Below are 13,701 nucleotides of genomic sequence, written 5' to 3'. Positions count from 1 at the left end.
TACACGTATCTCACAAATTAACACATGTTGAACTTTACACTTATACTCAATCTCAATAACAATATTATAATCTCAAAGCAACATGTTCTTCTACAGTTCATCACATACTCACAATTTGAATCATCATTTCATATCCTCAATATAACAATTTATATAAAAGACTATCACAACATTAGGACTAAAACCCCTTAAATAATATTACACAATTATATCAAAATCATAGGTCGAAATATACAAATATCAAGAGCACAATTTATCAAGAAATTTTCATTAGGACATCAATATTTTATTTATAATCATAAAGGAAAATTTGCAATTTAATAAACATCTCAAAATAAAACCCTAATTTAATCTTCTAAGGATCCCTACACATGTTCTCACTAATCCCCAACTGTGAATAACTCATCCCTTACCTCTGAGCGGACTCACGTGTTTTCAGCCAGCGATAGCAACATCTCTAGTGGTTCCCTGAAATTCTTTCAATTATTCATCCGACTGCTCCGATAGAATTCTCAAACGTCAGAGAGACGGAGAAGAGATTGAAACCTCCACTTGTACTATCTTCATGCGATTCCTTTTTTTCCCTTCACGAATATTATCTCGCAAATCTCAATGGTGGAAGCGTGCGGAATTGAATTTCGAACAACATATCCAAATTTCATGAAAATCCAATGGCTAACGAAACCGGGATCGTAGTTTTACCGAGACAGTTTTGAGTTTCTACGGGAAATTAAAATGCTACAATACGAAGGGTTTTTCTCTAAGCTCAGATATGTTTTTAAAATTCCCAACGGTGAGAATGTTCGGAATTGGGTTGCAAACATGATACTCAAATTTCACAACGATCCAACGGTGAACAGGTTCGAGATCATCATTTTTCTGAGACAGGTTTGGTGGGCTGCGGGAAAAAGAAAGGGTTTTGAGAAGAGAAGGGAAAAAACGAAAATGAGGCAAAAAAGGAGGCAACTGACTTAACATAACTATTTATACCTAGGGTACTCAGTCTATTATTTACTCTATATTTATTTATTTATTTATTTTTTACTAAAAAGATTTTTAAATTTATTTACGAAAAATTGGGATGTTACACGTAACATTACATCAATCATCTCATTTTTACATGTATCTCGCAAATTGACACATTCAACTTTGTACTACTCAATTTTCACTATAATATCATAATATCATTATAACAACTTATTACACCTTATAACTCATACACATCACACAATAATAATATTTGTATGATACAAAACATATATATGTATATGTATATAGTAAATTAAACTACATTGTTTTTTTATCAAAGGATTTCTATAACAATTAATTTAATATTACGTCAAAAGAAATTACCATAGACATTAACCTTACAATTTTCTTTAATTTATTATTCTAGTATTACAATAATTATATACACATAACATGTTGATCATTGTCGTAGAAAAATTAGAACAAGATAATAATTTATATAAAATAAGTCATTGAATAATATTATTTAAAATATAATTTATGTTAATAAAAAGAGCTTAACTTTTCTAAGGGGTTCACACTCAACACAAAAACACATCAATTTCATAACAATTTCTCATTGGGACATCAACTAATTCATCAAACATATATAATTCATTGTAATAATTAAAAGGATAAAATGAAAATTGCAAAAATACCCCAAAACCCATTCCAATTGATATCTCTAAGGATCCCTACACATGTTCTCACTAATCCCCAATTGTGAATAACTCATCCCTTACCTCTAAGCGGGCTCACGTGTCTTCAGCCAACGATAGCAGCATCTCTAGCGGTTCCCTGAGATTCCTCCAATTTTTTTCCTCTAAATGCTCCGATAGAGTTCCCAAACGTCAAAGAGACAGAGAATGGATTGAAACCTCCCCTTGTACTGTCATCATGCGATTTATTTTTCTCCCTCCACAAATATTATCTAGCAAATCTCAACGGTAAAAGCGTGCGAAATTGAATTTCGAACAACATATCCAAATTTCATGAAAATCCAACGGTTAACGAAACTGGGATCGTAGTTTTTCCGAGATAGCTCTGGGTTTCTGTGGGAAAGGAAAATGCTACAATGTGAGGGGTATTTCTCTTAGCTCAGACATAATATCAAAATTCCCAACGGTTAGAATGCTTGGAATTGGGTTGCGAACGTGGTGCTCAAATTTCACGACGATCCAACGGTAAATGAGTCCGAGATCGTCATTTTTCTGAGACGGATTAGGTGGTCTGCGGGTAAAAGAGAGGATCTTGGGAGAAGAGAGAAAAAACGAAATTATGAGGCCGTATCATGTTGCTATTTATAGCTAGGGGCATTTTCGACCTATTATTTACTCTATTTATTTATTTATTATTTATTATTTTATAAAAACAAAATTTATTTTATTCTCTATCAAACAAATAAATAAAATACCCTTTTTTATTTTCTCTCAAATCATTATTTTAATTAATAATTATATCTCCTTATTTATTTATTTATAAAATCTCATCATTATTTTTAAAATTCTATTTATTTATAAATAACAATTCTTTTTAATCTAGTTTATGAAAATTGGAATGTTACACCATCCATATCCAAATAAACCATTGTTCATAAAAAGGGAGGCATGACTCCATCCCATAAAAAATTCCCCACCTCCAAAACCCACTTACAATGTCGCAAAGCGTGGATGAATGATTTAGCTTGTACATCACAAAGCTGGCAGAGCACTTCATTTGTCATAGGCCTACGAATTCTAATCAATTTTTTTTCATTTATTTTTCTTATTTTGTGTGTCCCAAAAGCCTTCATTGCCAACATAAAAATACAGGACAAATTTTCGTTAGTAGAAAGACTACTAAGTGCATGGTTTATTAGTTTCCCCTCTGTGGAACCCATAGATCATTCCAAAATCTAACTTGACTCCCATTTCCAAGCCACCAAATAATATTATGGGTTGCATTTGGTCAATATTACCTAATACCATTCCTAAAATTTGACTATGATTGCCAATGAATCAAACCAAGAAATCATAGTTCTATACTCAATTTCACAATTGACTCATTGAACACAATTAATCAAATAAGTTAAACTTAAATTAAATATTCGATTAATGAATTAAATGAGTTAAACTTTAGTTAAAAATTAAGTTCCTTAAACAAATGAGCTGGAATTTAGTTCTATTTTATAAGATAAGAGTGTACATTTTTTTTTACATACATAAGAATGGATTAATCCATTAATCATAAATGTAACTTAATTTTGAATTTTGACATGTATGAATAAAGATAACATGTCTTGTTCAAATAATTTATTTCTATAATTTTCTGTGAAAAACGATGCTGCATCTGGTCGTTTGATACGATCATGGATCTATGGTTTGTATTTACAAAAAACAAAAAAAAAAAAGTTTCGTCGACAGTTGGGTTCAAACCTGCGCGAGCTGGATTTCAAGTCTGTCTTCTTAACCACTTGGACATATGGACTCAACTGCTAAAGGGTTTCTTTTACATTTATTAGTATTATTTTTGCATATCAGAATTTTATTAACAAAATATGTGTTTCATTCGTTAAAAATTATAATATTAAATAGAATAAATTTTTTTATTTTATATTTGATTTGAAAAAATTAAAAAGACAACACAAATCAAACAAATGAGAATATGACAAAATCTCTTAAAAAAATTAAGGAATAACTTTTTGTTTTAAGTATAAAATATTAAAAAAACATATATCCTTGTTTTACTACAGAGATCTCTGTAGTAAAAAAATAATAATAACTAACCAACGTAATTATTTAAAAAAACACCAATTTTTTTTTTATTTTAATCTCTTTTTATTTTGATAAACACAATAAATTTGATATTAGTTATATTAAGATAATTAATATAAGATATTTTAATAAAATTTTATATTATTTTATTTGAATTATTCACTATTCATCAAACCATATATAAAATAAAAAATTATCTTACAACTTATATTTTTATCATTTATTATTATTATTCTTATCCTATCCAATAAAATAATTTTAACCAATATAACAGGCTACCGGGGTGTTGTGTTTCGTTTCATACCAATACCAACTCAGCCCAGGCTCCTACTACAACTAAAATTTCACGAAATAATTTGGTCAAAGTTATTACTATTATTATTATTATTATTGAAACACGATGATGATATTTTCAGAAAAGATCTGCCTACTTGGCAATTAAAGTGGTAATAAAAAAAAATTAACCTTCCCATCACAATGATGAAAGGACTTGGTTATAATTCAATTTTTTAAGCATCAAGCTAGCAGCCCACGTACAACTTTTATATATTTTATGTCTAAAATTGTTACAATTTGACCACGTACGATATTAAAAAACTACTTAAAATATACTTTTGTTATTAAAAATTAAAACATAGGATAGTATAAAAATTATTATTATTTATTACCATATAGTTAGAGAATTTTAATTTTCATATTTTATCGGTATAATATTTTTTACATAATTAATAAATTAAAAAGTGTTTTAGATATTACTTTTAAAATAATTTTTTGAACCCAACAATCTTATTATACAAAATAATTTATTCTTAAATGATACTACAATGTAAGTATATTCTAATTAGATTTATAAACTAATACGATGTACGATGTGATATGTTTGGCATAAAACTTATTAAGTATTACTTTACACCTAAATATAAAAAAATAATTAAATTTATGTTAATTAAAAAAATTAGTTAATATCATTTAATCATATACTAATTATATTTAAAAATTGAACTTTTTTTTAAAATATTTTTTTATTGAATTTTGATATCAAAAATAAAAAAGTCATTGAAATTAGAATCATAATTAATTGAAGGATATTTTTATAATAATATCATTTAATACGATAAAAAGTTAAAATTTAGTTATATTTAAATCCAAAAGTATATTTTTTTCTTATATTTATGTTTGGATCGAGGGAGTATGTGATTAGAAAATCCAATGTTTTAAAATACAGATTGATATAGTCCAAGATATTGGACCCTAGGTCGACCTACATGAATCAATATAGATAAATAAAAAATTAAATATAAGATATATATTATATTTGTTGAATATTTATTGACCAATAAATTTATATGATCCAGTGGTTTAGTGAGGTTTCTCCAAAAATTATGGTTCAATTGAACCAATTTATACTTGTTCAATTTTTGTAACATTGTTTGTTATAATAACAATTCAAAATAAAAATATACTTTAAAATATCAATAAAATAAGAATTTAGAAATTTCAATGATTTAAATTAATTCAAATATTATAATAAATGAATCCTTATTTAAATAAATAATTTTATCCTCATATGAACATCTACAAAGTTTAATTAATAATAATTAAGTCTTCAATTATTTTCCATCTCAAAAGTTTCACTGATCTATGCTGACGGATAAAAACTATCACTAGATGTTAAAAATGCGTAGGTAAATGCATTAAAAACTTTATCATACGGACATTTTGGCCGTCAACTTTGAAGGGGTGTACAGTGACAAATTATAATATATAAGTAGAGGTTTTACCAACAGATTTACTTTTACCTACAATTACATTTGATTGTCATTATATATAATTCACAATGTGCGTAGGTAAAAGGCATTAACTTTATATCTATAACCTCGAATTATAGGTAAAAATATTAAATTGTTCATACAAATTCTAACTGTAGATAAAAGTCATTAACTTATACCTACTATTGAAAAACTGTCATGCAAATCATTAACATATACATAGCTTTAATTGTAGGTAAAAGTCACATAATAAAAAAATCACACGACTCGTTATCTAGTGGAATGCTTTACATTTTCAAATTATTATTATTATTATTATTATTTTTATTATTATCATCTAGATAAAATGAATATAATGTACCATAATAAAATAAATTCAAAAAAATATAATGTAGTTTCATTTATTATTTGCAGCAGAGAAGAAGAGATGATGTTTTTGTTGAACAAGAAGAAAAATGCCTATAGCATTAATGTTATTCTTGATCTTCTTAATTACTTGGTGTCATCCTCCTTTTTCTTCATTTCGTTGTTCATCTTGTCAGATGGAAAAGGTCTGAAGCCATCTTGAAGCAACTTCTCAACCTCCTCGAGCTGAATGACTTTGGTTTCTGGCACTAATAAATAGATTGCTACGATTGCAACCAAGGAGAAGCCAACAAAGAGGAGAAATGTGTCAGCTGCGTTGCAACCAAGGAGAAGCCAGCAACGAGGAGAAATGTGTCAGCTGTGCCTAAAGACTCTGTCATGCTTAAGAAAGACTCTTAAATTCTTTTCTGCAGCCAAGCATGCTCCTGGAAGAAACTGGATAACAAAACACATAGTTTTGTTCAATCAATTCCTTGCACAATGTTCAACTTAATCTATACAAATTCTTAGTAAGAGAAATTACTATATTAGATAGTCTCAAATCATTACATGTCTATGATTGTGACTGATCTCTATATAATATATAGTGAGTTTCTCAATTCTCTAGTTTTTTTTTTTTTTAAATTCAATTATATATTATATGAAAATTAGTCATATCGTGGTACTTGTGAACCATATAATAATTTCTGGTACATGCATGAGGACATATTTATGTAAGTTAAGTTAATTAGTGATGATGAGAGTGGGTTAAAAGTATGATAAGAGAGGTTGGAAGAAGTAAACTTATATACTTGATTCACTATTGGCACAATCAGCCTACAAGCATTGCATGCAGTTCCATGAAGAGAGAGTAGGGGCATTTGGGTAAGCCTGGCACGTAGAGTTTCAACCAAAAGCGAGGGTGTCCTCTTTCTTCCCCTGAGATACAAAGCTTTAGATGTTAATTAATTACTCAATCATTCATATTTATGCTATTGAACAATCGCTGATTTTTGTTTTTATAGTTGTATGTAAATCAATCACAGCCTTGCCAGCAACTATAGAGATAATAATGTTAATGCTCTTATTTTTGTCAAGAAGAAAATAATGGATGTATGAATCAATATCCCAATCCATAAAGAAAATAAAATACTTAAATATAAGAAAAAGTGAGTACCTGAAAGCAAAAGTACTAGTGGATTGAACAGGGATACAATTTCATATTTCAGAACTGGTGGCAAGAGTATGTGTAGGCCCAACATTGTCACCTTAAAAAGTCAATTGGAATACACATTAGAATACACCTTTGAAAAAAAAAGCCATATATATCAGACTATAAGAAGAAAAAAATGAGTTGCTACTAAAAAAATAAATGTTTTAAAAACAAAAAAATATAGATTATGCTATTCAAGAAATATTTTTGCTCATTTTATAATGATGCTTTTTATTTTGTTTAATTTATAGCATAATTTGACATTCTACTATGTCTTGGGTCTGTTGGAGGATAAGAAAAGTAATAGCTTTTTCTTTTAAGAGAAATAAATGATTTTAAAACACCAAATAGGAGATTATGCAAATTTGTTTACATCATTTCATATTAGGGGACACCTATCAAGTTCTAAAGCTGTTAAGCTGATATTAAATTGAGAATGATCCTTTTCATCAGTATCTTATATTGAAGTCCTAATGCTAGGGTACTAGATCAAAATGTATTCAACTAGATGAAAGAACCAATATTCCAACAGATTCAATTGTATTATTAAATCTTATCATCTGAACTTCATAAGGTAAATCTTGTCATCCATAAATTAACTTCAAGCAACAAGAATGAAATAGGCAAATAACAGTCATGCAAAATCTTAAGCATTGCTTCTGCAATCTAGATTCCGAAAAAAAAAATGGTAGCAAAGTTCCTATATAAAATACCATGTCTAGAAAATAAAAATAAACTAATATGAATGCACTTTTTACAATTAGATTGTAATAGTAGTAAAGGACAGTTCATTCAAAGAAATATAATTCCAAACAAGAATTTTTTTAGTCTACAGAATTTGAATCAATTGATCATGTCATGATAAAATATTAGAGTTAACCAACATTCTTAAGGAGAGATAACCACAAATCTCATCAAAAAAATAGTATATAAGGTGTACATGTCGTTGCTAGACTAATTCTTTTCCGAACTTCCCTCTCACTTTCTCAAACATATTTATTTAGAAGTTCAGGTCCCTAACAATGCAATAAAAGAAATTTAAATCATTTAAAAATTTATTTTAAACAAAGGAACATTCTATAAACCAAAACTAATAAAAAAGGATGGAATATTTAGACAAACCCTAATATGAATGTAACTAGCTCATGCAACATTGGCAACAACTTTGGCAATCAGTGTTTTACCACGTCTTGGAGGTTCATAAAGCAAAAATCCCTCCTCAAGATCCACCCCAGATGTCTGAAATGAATAAATCTAGTAATATTGATTAGTGATTACCCTGTGAAATACAACTTATCCAAATTTTTCATGAAATAGTGAAAACAAAAATAATTCATTTTTAAAGTAATGAAATAAATATAGTAAGATAATTGGAGGGTACAAATATCAAATCATTGATCAGAGACTTTGTGAATAGTATAGTATTACACACATAAGGAATCTAATTTAATTGTAAGGTTGTTGTAAATACTCTAGAACAGTGGAACATGACAAAAACAAACTAATTGATGTAAACAGATACAGAGGTTCTTCACTTCAATTTTGGCAACTAGTTTGATCGACAAATTTGAAGCGAGAAAAGAGGCCAAAATGAATATTGAGTTAAGATTAGAAAATAACAAAATAAAATTGAATGCATTCAGCAATCATGAAACCTACATCAATGTTTTCCTCAACTCAGCTCTTTACAATTAAATATAACCAAGTGAATGAAATAGTGATAGAGAACGAGTAAAAAGCAAAATACAGAAGGTGTCTCCTCAGCACTACAACACCTAGCTGAGAGAAAAACTATTTTCCAGTCCCAAGCTTCAGATATAATCCTCAATGATACCAATCAGATTCCTCATCACACCTTGTTGGGAATTTTCAATAAACCTTATAAAATACCAAATGAGCACCAAAACACATTACGTCATATTATCAAGAGGTTTTAAGGAATACCTAGATCCATAGAGCTTGATTAACACATAGCGAAGTCTTATAGCGGTCACGAACAATTAGTTTAATGACCTTCCTCAACCAAATCACTTTCTTCCTTATGGGACCTTCGTTTTCTCTTCAGATGGGGAGAAGAGAAACTATTTGTTGATTTGATATATTGGGGACCATAACCATGCCTTATGTTTTAAACCTATTAGGGTTCTCATTATCCCTTAATGGGCCAAACTGGTTTCAGCTCATTAAGCCCATATCAATTATCTGTTGGCAGTCTAATGGACTCACTTAAATAGATCACTTTATATTGAACCCATTTAAATGTAAATAACTAATATAAATGTTATAATATAATATAATATGTAGCCCATATTAATTAATTAGGAATTATAAAATTCCTAACAATCTCCCACTTGGGCTTCATATTAACCTTAGACATTTATATCACAAAATTCTTTAGACGTGCAACTGTATGTTATTTACTTTTATACTCCTTTTATACAATCTGGTCCATCTCATATAGCAACAGGAAATCACTGCAGTTTTCATCATAATTTAGCTTGACTAAGCCACAATGATCACCACTGTTACTCATACTCGATGACATAGATCAAATATGGATAAGCGGCATGGAAATTACATACAATGTGATCTTAATCATGTCTATTTCCAACTAGCCCAAACTTTATTCTTTATAGAGATCAATCCAAAAGGCAATACAAACATTGCACACAAAACAAACTCAAAATAAACATCAATTTTATTTCTACAGAAAATCCAAATAATACAAATATTTGGAAAACATCAGATATAAAACATAAATGAGACTCCCACTAAACTAAGGTACTATTAGGAACTACACCCATATGAGCAGTGTGCTCATGAAAAACTCTAGGTACCAAACCTTTAGTAAGTGGGTCAGCTAGCATGGAATCAGTCCCTATATGTTCTATGCAAATCTGCCTATTCTGAACTCTTTCCTTCACGACCAGAAACTTGATGTCAATGAATTTTGACTTGGTTGTACTCCTATTGTTTTGGGAGTAAAGAACTGCAGATTTATCGTCACAATAAATTTTCAATGGTCTTTCAATGCCATCAATCACACGCAAACTAGTGACAAAGTTTTGCAACCATATCCCGTGATTAGATGCCTCAAAACAAGCAATGAACTCCGCAGCCATGGTTGAAGAAGCTACCAGAGTCTGTTTAGCAGACTTCCAAGAGATAGCTCCTCCAACCAAAATATATATGTATCCAGAAGTGGAGCATTTACTGTCTTGACATCCAGCAAAATCAGAGTCTGAGAACCTGATGATCTCCAAATTGTGAGATTTCTTATAAGTGAGCATGTAGCCTTTTGTTCTCTTTAAGTAACGCATTACGTGTTTCACTGCCTTCCAATGCTGTAATCTAGGATCACTCAAGTATCTGCCCAGAACTCCTACGACAAATGCTATGTCGGGACGAGTACAAACTTGAGCATACATCAAACTTCCTACTACTGACGCATATGGGATCTTCTGCATCTTAGTTCTTTCAAGGCCATTATTGGGGCATTGTTTGAGACTGAATTTGTCTCCTTTAGCTATAGGGGTATCTCCTGGTTTACTATCTTTCATGTCGAATCTATCAAGTACTTTATCGATATAGCTCTCTTGTGACAACCTTAGGATACCTTGAGAGCGATCTCGTAGTATCTTAATACCTAACACAAAAGAAGCTTCCCCAAGATCTTTCATTTCGAAATTTTTCGTTAGAAATCTCTTGGTCTCCTGTAAGAAGCCTACATCTCTGCTAGCAAGCAGTATATCATCGACATATAATACCAAGAATATGTATTTACTCCCACTGAACTTATGATATACACAATCATCAACTACATTTGCCTCGAAACCATATGAGATAATGACTTGATGGAACTTGTAATACCATTGACGGGAAGCCTGTTTGAGACCATAGATGGATTTCTTTAGTTTGCATACCATGGACTTTGAGTCACCTAACACAGTTTTCTGGTTGCAGCATATAAATCGTTTCTTCAATGTCACCATTTAGAAACGCAGTCTTGACATCCATCTGATGTAGCTCTAAGTCAAAATGAGCTACTAGTGCCATTATAGTTCTAAAAGAATCCTTTGAAGATACTGGAGAAAAGGTTTCTTTATAGTCAATGCCTTCCTTCTGAGTAAAGCCTTTAGCAACTAGACGAGCCTTATATCTCTCGATATTACCCTTTGAATCCTTCTTGGTTTTAAATATCCATTTACAACCAATAGGTTTCACACCTTCAGGCAATTCGACTAGATCCTTAACTTCATTGTCATTCATAGACTTCATCTCATCTTTCATGGCGTCAATCCATTTTTGAGAGTTAGAACTGCGCATAGCTTGACAGAAGTTGATTGGATCATCCTTTGTTAAACCAACACCATCCTCATGTTCTTGGAGAAATATAATATAATCATTTGAGATTGCACTTCTCCTCTCTCTAATGGATCTCCTTAATGGCACTTCTTGAGGTTGTTGAGGTTGCTCTAAAGGTATTTGAGGGAGAACCTTATTGTTGTCTTGTTCTGGAACAATGTCAATAGTTTGAACATTATCTTCTATTGCTGGAGTTGTGTCTTGAACAGTAATAGGTACGAGGACTTGATCATTGTAAATAACAGGTTCTTCCTCAAAGACAACATTCCTTATGTTCTCTTCCTTCCCAAACTCAACTTCCTCAAGAAATCTCGTATTTCCCGTCTCGAAAAAGGATCTTAAGGTGGAATTGTAAAATTTATAGCCCCGAGAGCGTTCAACATAGCCAACAAAATAACAGTTAATTGTTCTTGAGTCCAACTTTCTTTCATATGGCCTATAAGGCCGTGCCTCAGCTGGAAAACCCCAAATATGCAAATTTTTAATGTTTGGCCTTTTACCAGTCCAAAGTTCATAAGGGATTTTATTAACTACTTTACTTGGCACCCTATTAAGGATGTAAACCGTGATCTTTAAGGCTTCTCCCCAAAGTGACTCTGGCAAAGAGGAATGACTAATCATACTTCTCACCATATCCTTAAGAGTTTAGTTTCTCCGTTCTGCTACACCATTCATGCTGGGTTTGCCCGACATAGTGTATTGCGGAACAATGCCACACTCTTTGAGGAAAAGTTCAAAAGGTCCTGGACGTTGTTCTCTTGATCCATCATATCTGCCATAGTACTCACCACCACGGTCAGATTTGACAGCCTTAATTTTCTTTCCAAGTTAAAGTTCAACCTCAACCTTGAAAGTCTTAAAAACATCTAGGGATTGGGATTTCTCATGTATCAAATATAGGTAACCGTATCTAGAATAGTCATCTATGAACGTAATGAAATATTGTTGTTCATTCCAAGAAGTTGTAGGAAAAGGATCACAAATGTCTGTATGCACTAGTTCTAAGACGTCTTTGGCTCTTTCGGCACCTAATTTCCTTATGTTTGTTCATTTTCCCTTTATGCATTCAATACAGACCTCAAAGTCTGATAAATCCAAAGGGTCAAGAATTTCATCCAACACAAGTCTCTGAATTCTTTGTTTAGAGATATGGCCTAAACGCTTATGCCATAAGGTGGCTGAATTCTCATTCAATTTTCGTTTTGTACCATGTGAACTTATTTGCAGTATTTCATTATAGAAACTAGCAACATCAAGCATGTAAAGATTATCAATTAAAGAACCAGAACCAACCATATTTGAATTTTGGTAGAGACTAACTTTATTATTTTCAAATGAACAAGAAAACCCAAATTTGTCCAAACTAGAAATAGAAATCAAATTCCGTCTAAAAGACGGTACAACAAAAGTCTCAAATAAATCCAAATAAAATCCAGTTTTTAACTGTAATCTAAAAGTTCCAATAGCTTTCACTGCAACCTTCTTGCCATCACCCACAAAGATGAATCTTTCATCATCACTTGGTAGTCGGCTCCACAGGCAACCCTACATAGTCATACTTATGTGAGTAGTAGCACCAGAATCTACCCACCAAGTATCTTTAGGTACAAAAGTCAAATTAACTTCTGAACAAACTAGACTAAGAAATTTACCTTTTTTCACGCGCCATGCGACATACTTGGGACACTTTTTCTTCATGTGTCCCGACTTCTTGCAGAAGTAACAGGTAAATTCCTCATCCTTATTTTGCTTCTTTTGCTGAGAAGTCCCTTCCGCAACACCCTTAGTCTTCTTCCTTTTCTTATTCCGAGAGGTCGAAGTCAAGTGAGCATTTTCAGTCCTATCTCTCTGTAGTCTCTCCTCCTCTTGCACACAGTGAGATATAAGCTCATTGAGGGGCCATTTGTCCTTCTGAGTGTTATAGCTCACTTTGAATTGCCCAAAGTGTGCAGGAAGCGAGATCAAAACCAAGTGCACGAGCAGGTCTTCACCAAGCTCTAACTTAAGTGACTTGAGTTTTGATGCGAGATTGGACATCTCCATAATGTACTCCCTTATGTTTCCTTTGCCTTTATACTTCATGGAGATGAGTTTGGCCAAAAGGTTACTCGTTCTGCCTTTTTATTTTTGGCAAAGTATTGCTCAATTTTCTCAAGGAATTTCTTTGCACTTTGACCCTAAGAAATAGAGTCCCGAAACGCCTCTGGAATAGAGCACTTCATGATCATAAGGCACATTCGGTTGGACC

The 13,701-nt window shown here is 31.3% G+C and overlaps 1 protein-coding gene across 1 annotated transcript; it reads right to left on the bottom strand.

Moving 5' to 3' along the window:
• Window positions 1–11,024: 11,024 nt before the first annotated feature.
• LOC114398753 lies at window positions 11,025–13,496 on the bottom strand. Its single transcript, XM_028360907.1, has 2 exons — window positions 13,106–13,496; window positions 11,025–11,470 (listed from the first exon to the last, which is right to left on the bottom strand). The coding sequence occupies exons 1-2, from the start codon at window positions 13,494–13,496 to the stop codon at window positions 11,025–11,027; spliced, it is 837 nt and encodes a 278-aa protein (XP_028216708.1).
• Between the last annotated feature and the right edge of the window lie 205 nt (window positions 13,497–13,701).

Source organism: Glycine soja, chromosome 19, assembly GCF_004193775.1.
Source record: "Glycine soja cultivar W05 chromosome 19, ASM419377v2, whole genome shotgun sequence".
Taxonomy (NCBI): Eukaryota; Viridiplantae; Streptophyta; class Magnoliopsida; order Fabales; family Fabaceae; genus Glycine; species Glycine soja.
This window is presented reverse-complemented; position numbering and strand designations above follow the sequence as displayed.

What these genes read in the sequence shown, in the direction of transcription:
- LOC114398753 (XM_028360907.1), bottom strand. Translation starts at nt 13,496, where the DNA reads ATGGAGATGTCCAATCTCGCATCAAAACTCAAGTCACTTAAGTTAGAG. An exon ending in CGCATGGCGCGTGAAAAAAG is followed by an intron (nt 11,471 to 13,105) that starts GTAAATTTCTTA and finishes TATTTCTCCAAG; the next exon opens with AACATGAGGATGGTGTTGGT.